General features: G+C 35.7%; 3 protein-coding genes across 11 annotated transcripts in view; 1 reads left to right on the top strand and 2 right to left on the bottom strand.

The window, feature by feature from the left end:
• Positions 1 to 11,122, top strand: LOC100642895 (glutamine-dependent NAD(+) synthetase). Of its 4 annotated transcripts, none has more exons than XM_012314464.3 (13): positions 1 to 385; positions 6,936 to 7,144; positions 7,463 to 7,718; positions 7,831 to 8,023; positions 8,312 to 8,552; positions 8,614 to 8,853; positions 8,920 to 9,035; positions 9,094 to 9,398; positions 9,471 to 9,679; positions 9,755 to 9,980; positions 10,050 to 10,226; positions 10,305 to 10,407; positions 10,688 to 11,122. In XM_012314464.3, exons 2-13 carry the CDS (start codon positions 6,999 to 7,001, stop codon positions 10,714 to 10,716), a joined length of 2,241 nt encoding a protein of 746 aa, XP_012169854.1. In that variant the 5' UTR covers positions 1 to 385; positions 6,936 to 6,998; the 3' UTR covers positions 10,717 to 11,122. The 4 variants fall into 4 exon arrangements, with proteins under 4 accessions (XP_012169854.1, XP_003399614.1, XP_048267117.1 ...); XM_003399566.4 differs by having other exon boundaries at positions 1 to 381; XM_020866066.2 differs by lacking the exon at positions 1 to 385 and adding an exon at positions 1,869 to 2,006.
• LOC100651847 (cytosolic carboxypeptidase 2) lies at positions 391 to 6,159 on the bottom strand. Of its 2 annotated transcripts, XM_003399561.4 has the most exons (15): positions 5,561 to 6,159; positions 5,263 to 5,480; positions 4,725 to 4,877; positions 4,324 to 4,637; positions 3,967 to 4,113; positions 3,786 to 3,897; positions 3,330 to 3,575; positions 2,900 to 3,232; positions 2,589 to 2,816; positions 2,382 to 2,473; positions 2,077 to 2,305; positions 1,887 to 1,983; positions 1,623 to 1,821; positions 1,323 to 1,538; positions 391 to 1,267 (listed from the first exon to the last, which is right to left on the bottom strand). In XM_003399561.4, exons 1-15 carry the CDS (start codon positions 5,631 to 5,633, stop codon positions 646 to 648), a joined length of 3,279 nt encoding a protein of 1,092 aa, XP_003399609.1. In that variant the 5' UTR covers positions 5,634 to 6,159; the 3' UTR covers positions 391 to 645. The 2 variants fall into 2 exon arrangements, with proteins under 2 accessions (XP_003399609.1, XP_048267116.1); XM_048411159.1 differs by having other exon boundaries at positions 3,786 to 4,113.
• The window catches only part of LOC100643010 (transcriptional regulator ovo), a 24,550-nt gene continuing 19,226 nt past the window's right edge, over positions 11,114 to 16,437 (bottom strand). For 4 of the 5 annotated variants that reach the window (XM_012314468.3, XM_012314466.3, XM_012314467.3 and 1 more), the window contains exons 8-11: positions 15,990 to 16,127; positions 15,462 to 15,761; positions 14,553 to 14,711; positions 11,114 to 14,124 (exon numbers count right to left, since the gene is read on the bottom strand). In XM_012314468.3, the coding sequence (XP_012169858.1) occupies positions 13,999 to 14,124; positions 14,553 to 14,711; positions 15,462 to 15,761; positions 15,990 to 16,127 (723 nt within the window). In that variant the 3' untranslated portion in view covers positions 11,114 to 13,998. Of the gene's footprint in view, positions 14,225 to 14,552; positions 14,712 to 15,461; positions 15,762 to 15,989; positions 16,128 to 16,437 lie in introns of all 5 variants that reach the window. The other variant, XM_012314469.3, reaches the window with a different exon arrangement.

A 16,437-nucleotide genomic window follows, 5' to 3' on the forward strand; every position in this document is an offset into this window, starting at 1 on the left:
TAATCTGTGTTAAAAACAAAGTTATCAATAAAAGCATAACGTATCAAAAAGCGTTACGCAAAAAGACTTTCAAAAACTGATATATTTATGAAGTTTTCCATTGAATGAAATCCGATAGTAAGATATATTTCCTACAAGCGGTATATAACTTTAAAAGCGATGAATTGTTCCAATGGAAATAAATATTACGTTACGAATGTCGATAATATTTTGTGAGGTTATGTTTTTGTTAAATCGAAAATTTTTCAATTTCTGGTAAAAAAACACGTGGAAGAAACAGCAATCCCGCGCATGCCATTTAAATAATGTGCGACTAATATCGTATTTAAATACAGTCTTAAACAATCGTCACTTTTTTCCTATTTGGATCAACGGAAAATCGTAAGTACGTTGGTTGATTATCTCACACTTTAATCTTGGCAAAATTTGTTACGTAACAATGTCGTAAGCCTTAATTGAACGACGAATTATCGTACAATCACGTTAAAAAGTATAATATAAAAATCACTCGCACAAAATTATTTTCATTAATGAGTGTGATGAATCTTTAACAGGAGTATATTTAAAAACATGAAAAAGAGCCTGCATTGGAGGGACTGAAAAAATGCTATTCAACGGAATATTCTTGTTTATGTACGAAATCTTTCAGGGATTGCGTAATACGTTCGCGCTAGTGACACGCTTTTTCTTTCCCGTTGCAGGAGTCGACTTCATTTTTTTCAGTTGTTTCTTCTTCTTATATTTCTTCTTTGAGGCTCTTTGAGTACGAGAATCGATGGAGTCATTTTCCGACGAAAAACTGTCGCACAAAGGAACGATTAGGGGTTGCAATTGTATGTGGGATCGTGAATGCGATTGCAAATGCAATTGAGATTTCGTAACGCTCGATATTTTTCCACTGTTAGAAACAGTGCAGGTGGCGCAACTTTTCCGGTGCTTCCTTCGAGATTCGATTTTGTGCTGTCGCGTTTGAATCTTTGAAGGTACTTCAAGCGTGACCAGTTTTAAAGAGTCTGCTTTAATTGTTAAAAAGGATGTTTTGCGGTGGCACATTTCTTCTACTCTAGAATCTAGATTAACTATCTTCTGCCACTTCAGAGGAGACTTCTTTTTTTTTGGCTTCTGCTCAGCATTTTGCCGCTGTGATTCCACTCTCAAACTACTGTCTTTTGAACGCATCGTATCTTCACGTTTATATTTATTTTGTATTTCTTTCATATTGTCTTCCGTATCAATATATTCGACAAATTGCAATTTTTTGGTGCCTCTGAAATAAAAATAACTTGGAACATTCGTCGATAATGTAACAGAGCTTTACGCACCTCAGTAATACTTTATTATTCATTTTATTTTTGGTTAACGCCATATTGGATATTCCCCAGCTTAATGGTCCCCTTGGAATAGGATGGTTGACTCTTTTATCGATATTTTCTGCGACGTTCAGTGGAACTCCCATCCATATTTGTTGCCGCAGTGAACTGAGCTTAATTTGTATATCTTGACTTCTTAACGGAACAGGCGAATGATGTCTTAATGTCCTACATAAATTAAAATTTAAATAAAGAAGCTTCTATTTTTTAAATCTACTTTGGTCAGAACATCTTATTTTAATATCCCTTTACCTAACCAAGCGAAGACAATGGGATCGTCTGTTCGCCTTCGGTTCTTCCTTATCGACATTGATATTCTCAGCTAAAGACATACTACGAGGTCTCGCTATTTCCGGCAAGATTAATCCATCACTGGGGATATCCTTTGTTTCTTTATCCACGAATTGATTAGTTTCTTCTTTGTAATTTTCACGAATTCTTGCTGAGAAACCTAAACATAATTTCTCTTATTTTTTTCAATTTACATTTAATAATATTTCAATGGTGTGGTTTTACGTTCTGGCCTCGTCAGTCCTTCATCTGCTGAATCAATATAGTCACACAAATCGCTGCCCGGGTCCAGAGTTGGTAAATCCATTACTGCTCTTCTAGTCTAAACGTCAACCCGTCTAATTAGTAAGTACTCATTTCAAATGAATGTGTTTTAATTATAGAAAGAAAGTATCAAAGATATTTCAAATTTTACCAGCATTCGTTTGCGTCGAATGCAGCTTCTGTTAACGGTGATTCCCTTTTTGCTTTTTCTTTTTGCTAGTTCTAAACTTCGAGGAGGAATAAATGTTGGCGTAGGTGGTGGTGCGCACAAATATTGCGGAGAAACAAGTGGTTCCTTCAAAGTATAGGTCCATGTACCTTCTGGAAATTGTATTACCTGTTCCTCTGAGATTGAACTATCAGACGTGTCGCCTTCGTCGCTGATTAAGATATAGGAATAATTAAATCGAAGATGGTTCGAATAAAAAGAACGCTACGATTAATGTTGAAAAGTACCTGGAGTAGTCGGTTAAATCGATATTCGTCGGTTCTTCGGCATTGGAGCCACCCTTCATTAACCTAGTAATTATTTTGTTCCGTAGCTTCTCCTTCCAGTGCGTAATTTACCATCATTTAAATCCAATGAAAAATATATACAAAGTAAGAAGCAACGTTAAGAAGATTTTCTGTTGTTATGATGAGTTGAACGATTATTATGTTTACCTTGATAGGATCTGGATCAAAGAAATCCAACAGAGTTTCACAGAATACTTTTCCAATTTGCTCGTAATCTTGAGTAGAAAAATGCGTGCCTGATCTAGAGCCTATTTTCGTCCCTCCCATTGACGCTTCCATGGTGTAACTATTCTGCACTCCCATAGACCATACTACGACCCTTCCCGTACCTTCTTTACCTTTCTCCACGTGAAATTTGCAGTTTTCAAAAGAGAACTAAAAATCGAGTGCTTCTTAATACATTTGACTTTACTTAAACAGAGGAGAAAAAAGCATATGATCTGTATCGGATCGACTACTTTGTCAGCTGCGTTCTTGTGTAACATCAGAGGAAACACTTGTTCGGAGAGTTTCGCCTGTGAAGCGGTTCTTTTACTCTCGCAGCCATAAACAAATATATTATGTTTTCTGGAGTGAGCGTGTAAATCACAATAAATGGCCACTCCGCATTCTTCCAGTAATCGTCGAATCATTAACTTTGTATGCCAGACTGAAGGGTAACTTTCTCTCATTACAGTTCTATATTGTCTATTCAAATCTTTCCCCGATAACGAGCAACGATTGTTGCCAACAATAACGCCATCCGGATTTAGCATAGGAATCAGCTTGAATACGAATCTTTCTCGTAGTACCTGCGTTGTTAAAGTCTTGTTACATCTTAAAATAAAAAAAAAGAAAGGAAGAAAAAGAAAAAACTAAATTAAGATCAAGATTATGTTGAGCATATACTCTGGCTTGATTCGATTCTCCGGTTAAAAAATCAATAATTCCTTTCATCGTCCAACTAGATGGAGTTTCTCCAGGGTGAACTCGTGCCGTGATAACTATGCCTCTTTTTCTTCGTACCACATCGTCGTAAGTAGGCGCAGTAATAGTCAAGTAATAGACTCCATTTCCGGCAAGTGTACGACACAATAGTCGTAATTTCGTATATCTAGATTTTATAGGATCTGCCACTAATTTGGCAAGATATTCCTAAAAATTGCAACATTTTTTTCTTTCTTCCTATGTCGGTCTATTAAGATCCTGCTAATCGTATCGTCTGTTGCATGTCTGATTCAAATTATTTATATTCACTGTGTCTCTAACAACAATCGTCAACGAGTATTAATCATTTTGGTTGTACGTACAAACAGACTATTTATAAAAAGATATAGCAAAGAATGAAACTTGTATTTGTATTACCTGTAGGTCAGTATAGGTGTATGGATAACAATGTGCCAAATAAACAGTGTCCCTGTCATGAGGAAAGGAGACGTTGAATGTCAGTGTGTGCTTTTCTTTCTCTTCGTTGCTTCTGGAGAGAAAGATACATCTAATAAAAATTACGAGAACATTTGAGGATATTGAAATTATGATAGCGTACGATGAATCATTCTTGTAATAAGCGATATTCTCTCCGCATCTTCTCCAACCAACGGCACGCTTCTTTGCGTCTTTAGTTGAGTACAAGAGTGGCCGAAGACCTTCATTGTATAGACTTTCCTCTTTGCAAAGGTTCACAATGGACAATCTGAAATTGTTTTAAATGAATATTTGTAATAAATATACTGTGGATATTTATGCATTTATGCATCAAAATATACATAATGGACATAATATGTAAAATATTGAAAATAAAATACTCATAAAATTTAACGAGTGAAACAAAGTTTTCTCTATTTTTGTAAAAGCATGGATTTGTATAAAGAAAATTAATTAAGTTTCAAAATTGAATGTTTACCTGTAATTGGTTCTGCTCCTCGTATTTGATATCCTGAAGTAGTACCATTGGGTATGTCTTTGAGTATAAAGATCTTTTCTAAGATACAATTGATAATACGTGTCAGTGATCTTCACAACTTTGCAAAGGTTGCCAGATTCGAAACGAGATTCAAAATGTAAATCGGTGTCAGTTTCCATTAGGTCAGACACTTTGGTCAATAAGAACATATTGCTATTAGTCTCGATGTTCTTCGATTCGTTTCCATTTGAATCGGCTGAAAATTCCGTTGGAAACGGTGCGACCGTGCTTCCACCCACACAAGATCTACTAAACTGTTGGTCATTGAACGAATAATTGATTCTTCTTTCAAATTGTAATTGTTATAATAATTATTATCGCACGAATTATTATAGACTCACGTAACTGGTGACATTGGTTGGATGATATCGAAATATCACAGTTCCAAATTCATCGCCCAATGGTTTTGGCCTTGGTTCCTTCCCGCTTGGCAAGTAGAACGGTTCTGGAACGGCTGGAGAGTATTCTATATGCCTAACTCTTTCCGGAAGTACCTGAAGTATTAATTGCTTGATTATTTTGTTCGAATTTTCTTTTTCTTTCCTATATTTTATATATATAGGATATTTTAGATTTTTACAATACATTATGTATCTATAATCAAGGAAAAAAGATTAAATAATCACGGGGTATTTAAAGCTTCACTAAAATGTTATAATAAAAATAAGAAATACAAAGAGAATACTTTGGCCTCTAATATAACATCTTCCATTTCATGCTAGTTGATTTTTATGTGCGTATGACTTTAAAAAAGATATATCAAACAAGAATTAATATGTGTGGTGAACTGATACAAAGATTGATTTATTAAAATGAAATAAAATCAAAATAAACTTCGTAGAGATACCCTGTATATTTATTTCATATTATATTGTATACTTGGCACTCTGTGGGCCATCTAGCAGTCTCCTGGGTGATTCCGTCTATCATGCAATGAGTATCCAATATGCTCCGAAGAATTTCTTGCGATTGAACATCTCTGGTTCCAAAAGGCATGGAGAACAATGATAACTCTGTTTCCCTTCGTGGTGCATCGCATCGTCCTAGTTGCAGCAAGTGCAACTCTTGTAGTTTGTTCAAGTTCGCCAGCGTACTGCCTGTACCGACAACAAATAAACATTTCTATTCTATTTGCTCAAACTATTGAGCTCCCTGCGCTGCTATTGCTTAAATTTACCAGGGATTGGATGAACCGGAAAAAGCATGGCCTGAAGCTCCTTCACCTTGCTATCTGTTAAAAGATCTTTCATTTTTCGTTATCTTCCACAGGCCTTGTCATCTTCCTCTGGTCTATCGACCTCTTCATTGTTCAACATCGCTGCCTTCCTTCTCTCAAGACTTTTAAATTTATCTTGTCTCGAGACACAGTCAACGATCCACAGAATTCTTCCGTCCAACAGGCATTTTCCGATCATACTCATTTTTTTTATATTTTTTTTTAGTTTTTTAATTCTCTTATTCCTTGTTCTTTTATGTGGAACTTAGTCATCTGTCAGATGAAGCTTTCGGCCATTCCTTAAATCGTTCTTTAAATGCATTCCTAGAAGAAGCCTATGGAGAACAGTATCAACTTTAGATAACGTTTCGACTACACAACATATTGTCTGGACGAATCTACCGCGTGAACTGTGATCAGGAACTTTGCCCTCCAGGGAAGAGGAACTCGGTAAAAGCTGGCCCGTCCATTGCCTGACAACAGGGAAACGGGGGCGGAGCCAGTAGATTGTTCGAAGCCCTTTCTCGTTCCTCGAGGTTCGTCGCTCTGCTCCGATGGAACATTCGTATCGAACCAAGTCTGGTAGACAGAATGTCTGTTTATCGATCTTTTCCAACGCATTTCTGCTTCTCTCTCACGATCGAACTTATTATTTGTAAAGATAATCTAATATTTTATTTAGCTTTTGTATTTCCTTAAGTAGTAGTTGCAAGAAGTTGCTCTCTTTTTGCAAGAAGACTCGTGTAAGAACAGATTCATGAAAAATACGATTCTTTATTCTATTCTTTGAATTTTAATGATATTGAATTATTCTCCATCCTTTTGTATTCTCTTTTATATGATATTGATAAACTTGTAGAAAATATACAATAATACATCATGGGTTACTTATTATTCAGAGATATTTCAAGATTTCTTAAATTTGTCCAAAAAGTCCTTACAACCGAATATCTGAATCCATTTTATCAAAGATTAATCGTGACAAGGCAACTTGTCAGGAAAGCTGCATTAATTTCAAGGAATTCGTTTTCGGAGTTTTCTCAGGCATTCTTGCGCTTAGTCATACGAAACAGCCAAGCAATTTACATCCCTCTCCCTGCGTGCTTCTGAAAATTATTGATCAATCAACGTTTGTCGGAGTAGAGAATGGATGTGCTGCTATTTCCTCGGCAAACGTTCTTTCCGCCAATCAATGAGCTTTCAATTGATAGGTCGAAATGAATTAACTTTCTATTTGTCAGCAATTATTCTCCTCCAATCAAACATGTACTTTATAATTTTTATATAACGAGGGTAATGTTCTACGGTTAATAACATCCAGTTTTATTTTTTATAGATAGTCCCTGTTATAACCATCGCTTTGTTTGAAATTTTGGAAGAAAAGAAGAATTTTTTAAAGATGGGTCGTACAGTGACGGTAGCAGTTTGTTCGCTGAATCAGTGGGCATTGGATTTCGATGGGAATTCCAGGAGAATCTTGCAATCTATTCAAGAGGCTAAAGATGCTGGCGCTACTTATAGAAGCGGACCGGAGCTAGAAATTTCGTAAAATTTTCTTTTTAAAAAACAAAAGAATAATACAATATTATAACTAGATGTGGATTTTGTGCATTTATGGGAAATTTAAAAGCTCAAGAATGCACGGAATGCATATGATACACAAAAATATCTAAAATATCTAAAATAACGTATTTGTTATATCTAGAGAGTGGGACAAATTTTTATCTAGATATTGTCTCTTTGTATTCATAAAATTCATAAAATTCGTTTGCATAAACATCCGTGGTCTAATTATAAGATACTAAATAATCTTTATTTTTTTAAATCATAAAGAAGATACATACTATTAATTCTGTCGAATAGTGGTTACAGTTGCGAGGATCATTTCTACGAGTCAGATACATTGCTTCACAGCTGGGAAGTACTCGCGACGATTCTTAAATCACCGGCGGCCGAGGACATGCTGGTAGATGTTGGTATGCCGGTCATGCACAAGAATGTGACGTACAACTGCAGAGTGGCATTTCTGAATCGACGAATTTTGCTTATCAGACCCAAGATGCAATTGTGCGAGGACGGCAATTATAGAGAATCCAGGTGGTTCTCGCCGTGGACCAAGGTCATTCTTTCAGATTGCACGCACGATGCATAAGAAATCAGAATAGTTCTTGACCTTCTAGTCTTAGGCTTGATACCGAGCGTCTGTCTACAAGTGCTAATTGCTTATGCAGGAACGCACGGTGGAGGACTACTTTCTGCCTAGAATGATATCTCAGATCACTAACCAGACAGTGGTGCCGTTTGGCGATGCTGTTATTTCAACCAGGGACACGTGCGTAGGTTTCGAAATTTGCGAAGAACTCTGGAGCCCGATGAGCAATCATATTCCAATGTGTTTGGATGGTGTTGAAATTATCGCAAATGGTAATTGACAAAACAATGTACAAACACTTATATATACATGTATTTACATTGGTAAACACATGTATCACATTTAAAAATGTATAGTACATACAAAACGTATATATGTATACCTATGTTATAACAGTGTTTATTCATTGCACTGTTTTTTTAACAGAGTAAAATATTAAATCTAAAATCGCTTTTAGAACATAAAATAGAAAATTTATGCGGTCAAAAGCTTTTGCATACTACTGTGTATTTATTTTTTACTTTTTAGCTTATATATATGATTTAAATTTTTTCTCTTAGGTAGTGGATCATATTTCGAACTACGGAAAGCTTACGTCACCGTAGACTTAGTTAAGTCGGCTACATTCAAATCAGGTGGATGTTACATGTTCAGTAACTTGAGAGGATGTGATGGTTCTAGATTATACTTCAGTGGTGGATCTTCTATTACTTTGAATGGTCAGATCTTGAACCGTGGTAAGCAGTTTGCATTGGATGAAGTGGAAGTCATTGTGGCAACTTTTGATCTCGAGGATATAAGGTTTGTAATATTCATTAAAGTTCAACTTCCGTTTTGAGTTAATTGTTTTCTTCTTCCATAGGAGCTATAGAAATAACATTAGGTCAAGGTCTCATTTAGCTGCCAGACAACCAAGCTATCCACGCATAAAGGTGGATTTTGCTCTAACTTCCGATATTTTGATTTCAATTCCTCCAGATCGACCGATCGATGTGGACTTAGGTCCTTATGAAGATGAAAACGCAACAGGAAAACTTGTTTATCATATACCAGATGAAGAAATTTCGTTGGCCCCTGCATGCTGGCTCTGGGACTATCTAAGGTTCGTTACTTTATTCATAATTAAATATTTATTTATTATTTATTTACTATCGCCTTTTTGTAAAAGGCGCTCTTGCCAAGGTGGATTTTTCTTACCCTTGAGTGGTGGTGTCGATTCTGCGTCATCAGCGTGCATGGTTTATTCCATGTGTGATATGATCGTGGATTCGGTTAACAAAGGAGGTACGTGTTATTTTCGTATTATTATTAGAGGATGTACTTAATGAATGTCTCTAATTAGATGCACAGGTATTGTCAGACATCAGGAAAATAGTCGGAGACTGTGAATATGTACCGACTGATCCAAAACAGCTGTGCAACACCCTTCTTGTCACATGCTATATGGGTACTGAAAATTCATCAGCCGAAACAAAGGCGCGAGCAGCTGAACTCGCTAATCAGATTGGCTCTTATCATCACAGTATAGTAATCGATGTTGCTGTGTCTGCCATTCTAACGATTTTCCAACAAGTCACTAAGCTGACACCGAGGTTTAAGGTGCAAGGAGGGTCTCCTAGAGAAAATTTAGCTCTGCAGAATATCCAGGTTGATTTCTGCTATTATATTTATCATCCTTGTGAGAAACAAATAAGTTTTTAATTATTTGAAATTTTTAAGGCACGCTTGAGAATGGTGATAGCTTATTTGTTTGCCCAATTGATGCTTTGGGTCAGAGGACGACCGGGTGGTCTTCTGGTATTAGGGAGCAGTAACGTTGATGAAGCGCTTCGTGGGTATTTTACCAAATATGATTGCAGCAGTGCCGATATCAATCCTATCGGTGGAATTGCAAAAAACGACTTAAAGTCATTCCTTTCTTACTTTAGGTCAATATTAAAACTGGTATCCTTCTAAGATAGTTATTTTGACACATATAAGATCAACCATTATGTTTACTTCAGGAGAAAACATGGAATAACTGCTTTAGATAAAATCTTAGACGCTCCTGCTACCGCAGAATTGGAACCTCTTCAAGGAGGACAGCTTGCGCAGCTTGATGAGATCGATATGGGTATGACGTACAAGGAGCTTGGTATTTTTGGACGTTTAAGAAAACAGGATTGTGCAGGTCCCTTCACAATGTTCTGCAGACTCGTCCACATGTGGGATAAATGTACCTCAAAAGAAGTAAATATAGTTATAATTAGCAGCAGCCATTGTTGCTACAGATATTTTTAAATTTGAATTCGTTTATAGGTGGCAGATAAAGTGAAACACTTTTATAGATGTTATGCTATAAATCGTCATAAAATGACTATCTTGACACCATCTTGTCACGCCGAGACTTACAGTCCCGACGACAATAGATTCGATCATCGACCTTTCTTGTACAATCATACGTGGAAATGGCAGTTTAACGCAATCGACGAACAGGTTGGTTATGTTAGATTATAAAGCATGTAGTTAAAATGAAACTTATAATAACCATTGAAATAAAACAATTGATCGTAGGTGAAAGGTCTTCTCAACGAGGAGAAATCACCGAGAGGTCGAAAGGACGTGCCGAAAGTACCTGCGAAGCCCAGATTCATGCCGTTCAGCTCCGTAATCAGTAGTGAGTAAATAAAAAAAAGACAAGTGTACGATATCGCTGATGAAGCTCGAGTCGTGGAGGAGACGAAAGCACCGTGAAATCGTTTCTAAGAGATCGATTTCCTTGCTTGTTTACCGAGCTAAACAGCGTTAATCGACGAATAAACACCGATCTCGCAGAGTCGAAGTCGAGCAGGCCGCCGACAAACGACCATCCAGTAATTTTGACCCACCGTGTGCATACTCGTTCGTTGCATCTCTACCGAGGAATCATCACACACCGGCATCATTCTCTGTTGCAGATAAAACACATCCTGGAGTAGTAGTTTAACCGTAGCAGTATCTCTGTCTCTTATCATTTTGATATTGCAGCCTTGCGAGAGCATCGAAACGCAAGTTTGGTAGCTGACCATTTGTGCGTCCGACCAGTTCCTTGTATCATCGGCTCTGTTTCTTCTGTTAGAGATTCCTCCACGAAGAATCTTTGGTTACGCTTTGCTATGAAGAGATTGGTGAACGGAAAGATTGCATGACTCATAGGTTGTATTATATTAATGCAACTAATGGACAGAAATACAAATAATTAAAGATATGCAAATTCCACATATATACATATATTTATATAAATTGTATGTAATTAGTTCTTAATACCTATGATCATCCTCTTCAGACGTTCCATATATAAGGTATCAAAAATAAACATAGTTGCAGAAATAAATTGACACGTGTGCATATAATATTACTTTTATTATTTCCTCTATTTCTACATACACAGACAGCGCGTATTCGAAATTCGTTAAATTTAACATCAATGAATGACGACAGGGTTGAGAGCCTAGATCAGTGTCTATGTGTGGTGTAAAACATCAGTACTAACATCAGTATTAGTATTGCTTGACACTTTAAAATTTCAAATTCTCCAAGATCCGTCATACACAGTATATTGAACAGTCGTGCGAAACACACTCTTTTCTATCTTTCACGCATACGATAGTCATTTGACACTCATTCAAAAATTCGAACGTACATGGCGCACTTTATTAATAGCATGTGATAACGTCGACATATATATATATATTTTTCTAATTTATATATCTATCTATTTGCATATCTATATATTTGTATAGATATATAGGTATATAGATAATGCATATACAAATATATATTTATATATTTCTAAATTATTAATAAAGTCAATATATAGTCAGAATTATTAATTGAGGAGAAATAACGATATTAATAGTAACATAATATTACACAGTTGGAAAACATAATATTGCAACAATACTAGAAAAGGGAAAGGTGATAGAGTGTCCTGACATGTCTTGAAAGGTCAAGATAAATAACTATTGGTGAATATTGGTGCAAATGATAGTGGGTATAAAATGGAGATGTGTATTAATAATGATAGTAGCAATATCTCAATGCTAGTTTTGAACAATACTGGACGTAAATTAAATAATCGTAATAGAAATAATATTTATTAATACTTATACAATCATAATTATATAATAATAATATTATATTAAAATTAAAATACAATAATATTAGCAATAAAGTAATATTAGTTATAATTAATAGATTACCACGAGAAGTATTATAATTCCCGAGTATTGTCAAGATATGTTAGCGAAAATAGTATACATTATCGATACAAAAAGAAGGTACCAGATAATCAAAGATTTAAGACTGTTTTCGTTTCGTGCAACCTAATTAATATTTGCTATATACAAGTTGCGCTATTCGTCCGCACGATATACTGTAAAATGATAAAGAATGTTGAAAATACTCTAACAATTACCTGCATGTGAATACTATTTACACTTTGTGAATTTGCTGGAAACTTATCTGTATTCAAAGGAAAATATCACAACTTAAATGTACGTTTCTAAACGTGTTGTTCATTGTGTTTATTTCAGTTCTTATATTGTTGTTTTGCTTGTGTGAAAAGAAATGAATAAGTGGTGTAATTGAACTGCAATGTGTCCTAGTATGTATATATCCCAATATTCAAATAACATCTCAATAAAACAGCGATAAGATCTCGAGGATTTTAAACGGTTTTTAGATTTTAAAATCGATTTAGATTTCGACAGATTGATTTGTTTAACGGCAAAATATGATAGGTCAAGATTTATAAGAACATTATATCGATTGTGCAGTTTAGTCAGAAACCAATTGGTGTTTCTAAAAAAGTATATACCCGTTTCGCAGAGTACAATTCGGTTTGCTACCAGCAGATTTTCCTATTTGTATAACCTGGACTTTTAAGCTTTCGCGAAATTATGTATAAGTGCCTCGATGATGATTCGGATTGTTACTTTATTGATAAATCGAATCGCGAACAGATTCGTACGCTGTTATACATGTGTCGCCCAAGTAATCATATAACCTACCACCATAGAATTGCACGAAACCCCATTATATTTGTCTGTTTATGCACTGCCTTTTTGGCGTTTGTCAATATATTAATTTTACTAAGAAATTAAAAGTAATAAAACCTTTGATATATAAAATGAATCATATCGGATTTAAAATAAAAAAAAATATCAACGATTGAAATCGGAAAATAAATAGAAGAAGGGGATTTTCTGTATACAGAAAACACTGTGAAGAAATGTGTATATGTGTATCGTGTAATCTCACTTTACTATGACAGTGCTCGTCCCATGAAAGAACCAAGGTGCAATAAGCGAAATCCTGTGCGCGGAGGAATGAGTAAAATTGTTATTATATCACAGATTTCCCAAAGCGCGTACCGATAGGCGTCTATTATTTAAAAGAAAAGAACAAACAAAAAATTTCTTTTTGCATTCTCCTTTTCTCCGAAATGCCTCAGTCGAAACGCAACGATTGGAAATAAGAACAATTACCTCAAGACACGATATGTTTACCAAAATATGTATCGTTATCTCGGTGTAACGAAAATTTGAGAAATACCTGACACAGGTCTCGTGCAAATGTCAGATACTTCTACGTAATTGTTTACCCTCTAAGTCGGAAAGCAACGTAACTTGCCGTGTATCGCTAAAAGAAAAAAAAAATCGTTCTAAAAGGGACCGCGTAATCCCATCTCGCGGTAAGGAAATCTTGTCGACGAGAAGAAATGATCATCATTCCTGAAACGTTCGATCCGAGTCTTTGGGTATAATTTTTCTTTTTCTTCGCAACTTTGACTTTCGTCTCTTTCTGTAACCTAAATATCATAGTCTACACATATACATATATTATATATCTACCTATATGTGGTTGATGAAACCTTATGCGTCAGTTATCGTGTACTCAATAAGTCAATACTGTGTATGCAAATGTGCTTTCTTTCTTTTTATTTTTTTTATCCGTATATTCTGGGATTCATGAGTCAGTACAAATCTTGTGGATAATTATGAGATTAATCGCAATTAATCTGATCGTCATCGGCCCTCGACGCCGTCGTGTATCACCGCTTAAGGGGGCCATCTGCAGGTACTTTTCGCGCGACGTTTATTTCAAGATGCGTTTGATGGCCTTCCAGTTGAGTAGCTAAAAAATCGTAGTCAGCCTCCCTCTTCGTTCTTCTTTTTTTCGTTTCTTTTCCCTCTTCTTCCTCTTCCCGCTGTCTTTGTAGTCATCATCACAAGCTGGAAGTTCGACTCAGGTGCAACAATGTCGTGGCACGTTGAAGAGGTGCTTCGAGGCTTTTCGAGGCTGATTTTACGCAGCTGTCCGTATTCCGCGAGTCCCGTTGCAACAGGCCACCCTGAAGAGTTACATGACGAAGAACAATTTCGTGTTCTTGCTTCTGCTATTCTTTTTGTTCGAATATCGGATTTCTTTTTCCTCGTCTCTCTTCACGTACCCTACACATCATCTTTTTATATTTATCTATACATATATTTATATATAAACATATATCCTTTTGCTCTATCTCTTATGAATTTATTAACGTTTACTGTTTTGATCAGCTTCGTATTTCTTCCCACCCTCCCCTGCCTATCTATCTAACTTCGTAATTTCAAACGTTGTTTCTTTTTTTTTTTGTCTACCAAGGAACGGAGAAACACACGCTACAAAATTAAACGATTACCGATCACGTTCTCGTTACCTCTTATTATTGTTTCTTTTTCTATTATTTATATGACATTTTAAACAGTCATACTGTACTCTAATTGGAGTCTATCTGCGCACCTGGAGCAACATGTTGGCAAAATTGCTGTTGGTGAATTTGAAATGTCGCTTATCATAGAACTTCAACAAAGCTGGGCTGTATGGGTGTTTATCTTTCAGATGTAGGTAATGGACCTCCGGCTCCTGCGTTGTGTGACCGCATTCTTCGCATACGTATACCTGAATGAAATGAACAGAAATAAAGGCATTAATTAATATCCATTTAATCTTACAATGTTATATCCAGAAATTGGTGTTATATCGCCGCCTTCTTATGTGTTTTTGGATATCCTCTTTGATAAAAGCTCAAGCTATATAAATTGCGGAATTTTTAAAACTGTTGATTGTAATTACTTCTAGGAAAACTCTACATCTTTTCTTTTATATGACCGTTACTGGAATATCGTCGTTAAGAAGAAAATAGAATTTAGTAAAGAGAGAAAAAAAAAAAAATTAAATAAAGGAAAGGTCTATATTATTGTGCCTATGAATATGAATGTTGTTTTGGGTTACAAGGTCTAGAAACAAAAGTGCTATAAGTAGATTATTATTGTTGTCTCTTGTAACTTTCGGCTACAGTTACACACCAAGGTTAATTTTGTTGGTAATATCCTTTGCTGTAAATGTACCAAAGTGTTTTCTATCGCTCTCAAATGTAACCTAACACTGCTAGAGTAAGGATCTGGATCAGCATACACTATACCTGTATAAGTATAAATAAGTTATTTATACTTATACTTATACTTATACTTATGCTTACTTCGATATATATTTTTATTACAAATTCAACCACGCGTTTCTTTATTAGATAACGTCAAGAGAAACTATTTTTTTATAATTATGTCAAGTGATTTACTATTATACAAGATCGTCGTGACTCAGAAAAATGTATACGATATTATTGTATGTTGATTGAATTTTGAACCTTACCTTTGTGCGACGTTCCTTATATGCGTATTGATGTTGAACACCGTGAACCTTAAGGCAGTGACTTTCCAAAGAGCACCTCTGCGTGAAGCTCTTTTCGCAGAGATTACACTTGTACGGACGAACACCGGTGTGTGTCCTGGTGTGCCTCTTCAAATCGAACGTGTCATTGAAACCCTTGCCACAGAATGTGCATAAATAACGTTTTACGTCGCTGTGGCATTTCATGTGACGATTCAAAAGTCTTTGCAAGCTGAAATTCTTGGTGCACACGCGACACGTGAAACGATTCGGATCGTCATCCTGAAAATCAACGAATTTTCTTCATTTATTAAAAATATTCTTCGTGTCATTCTTCATGTTGTGAAATACATATCAAACGCATGAAATATGTAACAACGACAAAACTGGAACGGTAATCAGAAACTGGGATCTAGGTGTGTAAAGTACTAAATCTACAGTCTGAGGAATGCAAATCTTAATAAAATATGCGATATATGGTGAAGAAAAACATCAAAGAATGACGTTTACCTTGCCAGGCGGAGGTCGAGCTGCTCTCTCTTCCTCGCGAGTAGCCGCAGCCTGTCTCTGACCCTCGATCGCCAGAGGATTTTTAATTCCATGGCCGCCATTTACAAACTCCAATTGACAGTCACCAGGAAGACCAAGCTGTAACAAAATCACGATTAGTTTTATCTATTAACCCATCTAATCTATTATTTTGTAACTCAATCGGTAACGGATGAAGCACTCTATTTGATTGGCATTGCATAATTGTGCTATCGCGCAAACTTTGATGCGTTTGAATTGAACGAAGCCAAATATTCTACAAACAAGTATCGTTTTGAAGCTTTTAATTATTTATATGGCAGTGTTTAAGCATTTTGAAACAGTCTGTCCCTTGCTAGTTTTCATAGAATAGCGTCCTGTGTTTATTATAAAAAGTTATATCTTTTCAAGCCACAAAAATTGTATCGTG

The sequence above is a fragment of the Bombus terrestris genome, chromosome 12, assembly GCF_910591885.1.
Source record: "Bombus terrestris chromosome 12, iyBomTerr1.2, whole genome shotgun sequence".
In the NCBI taxonomy this organism is placed as follows: Eukaryota; Metazoa; Arthropoda; class Insecta; order Hymenoptera; family Apidae; genus Bombus; species Bombus terrestris.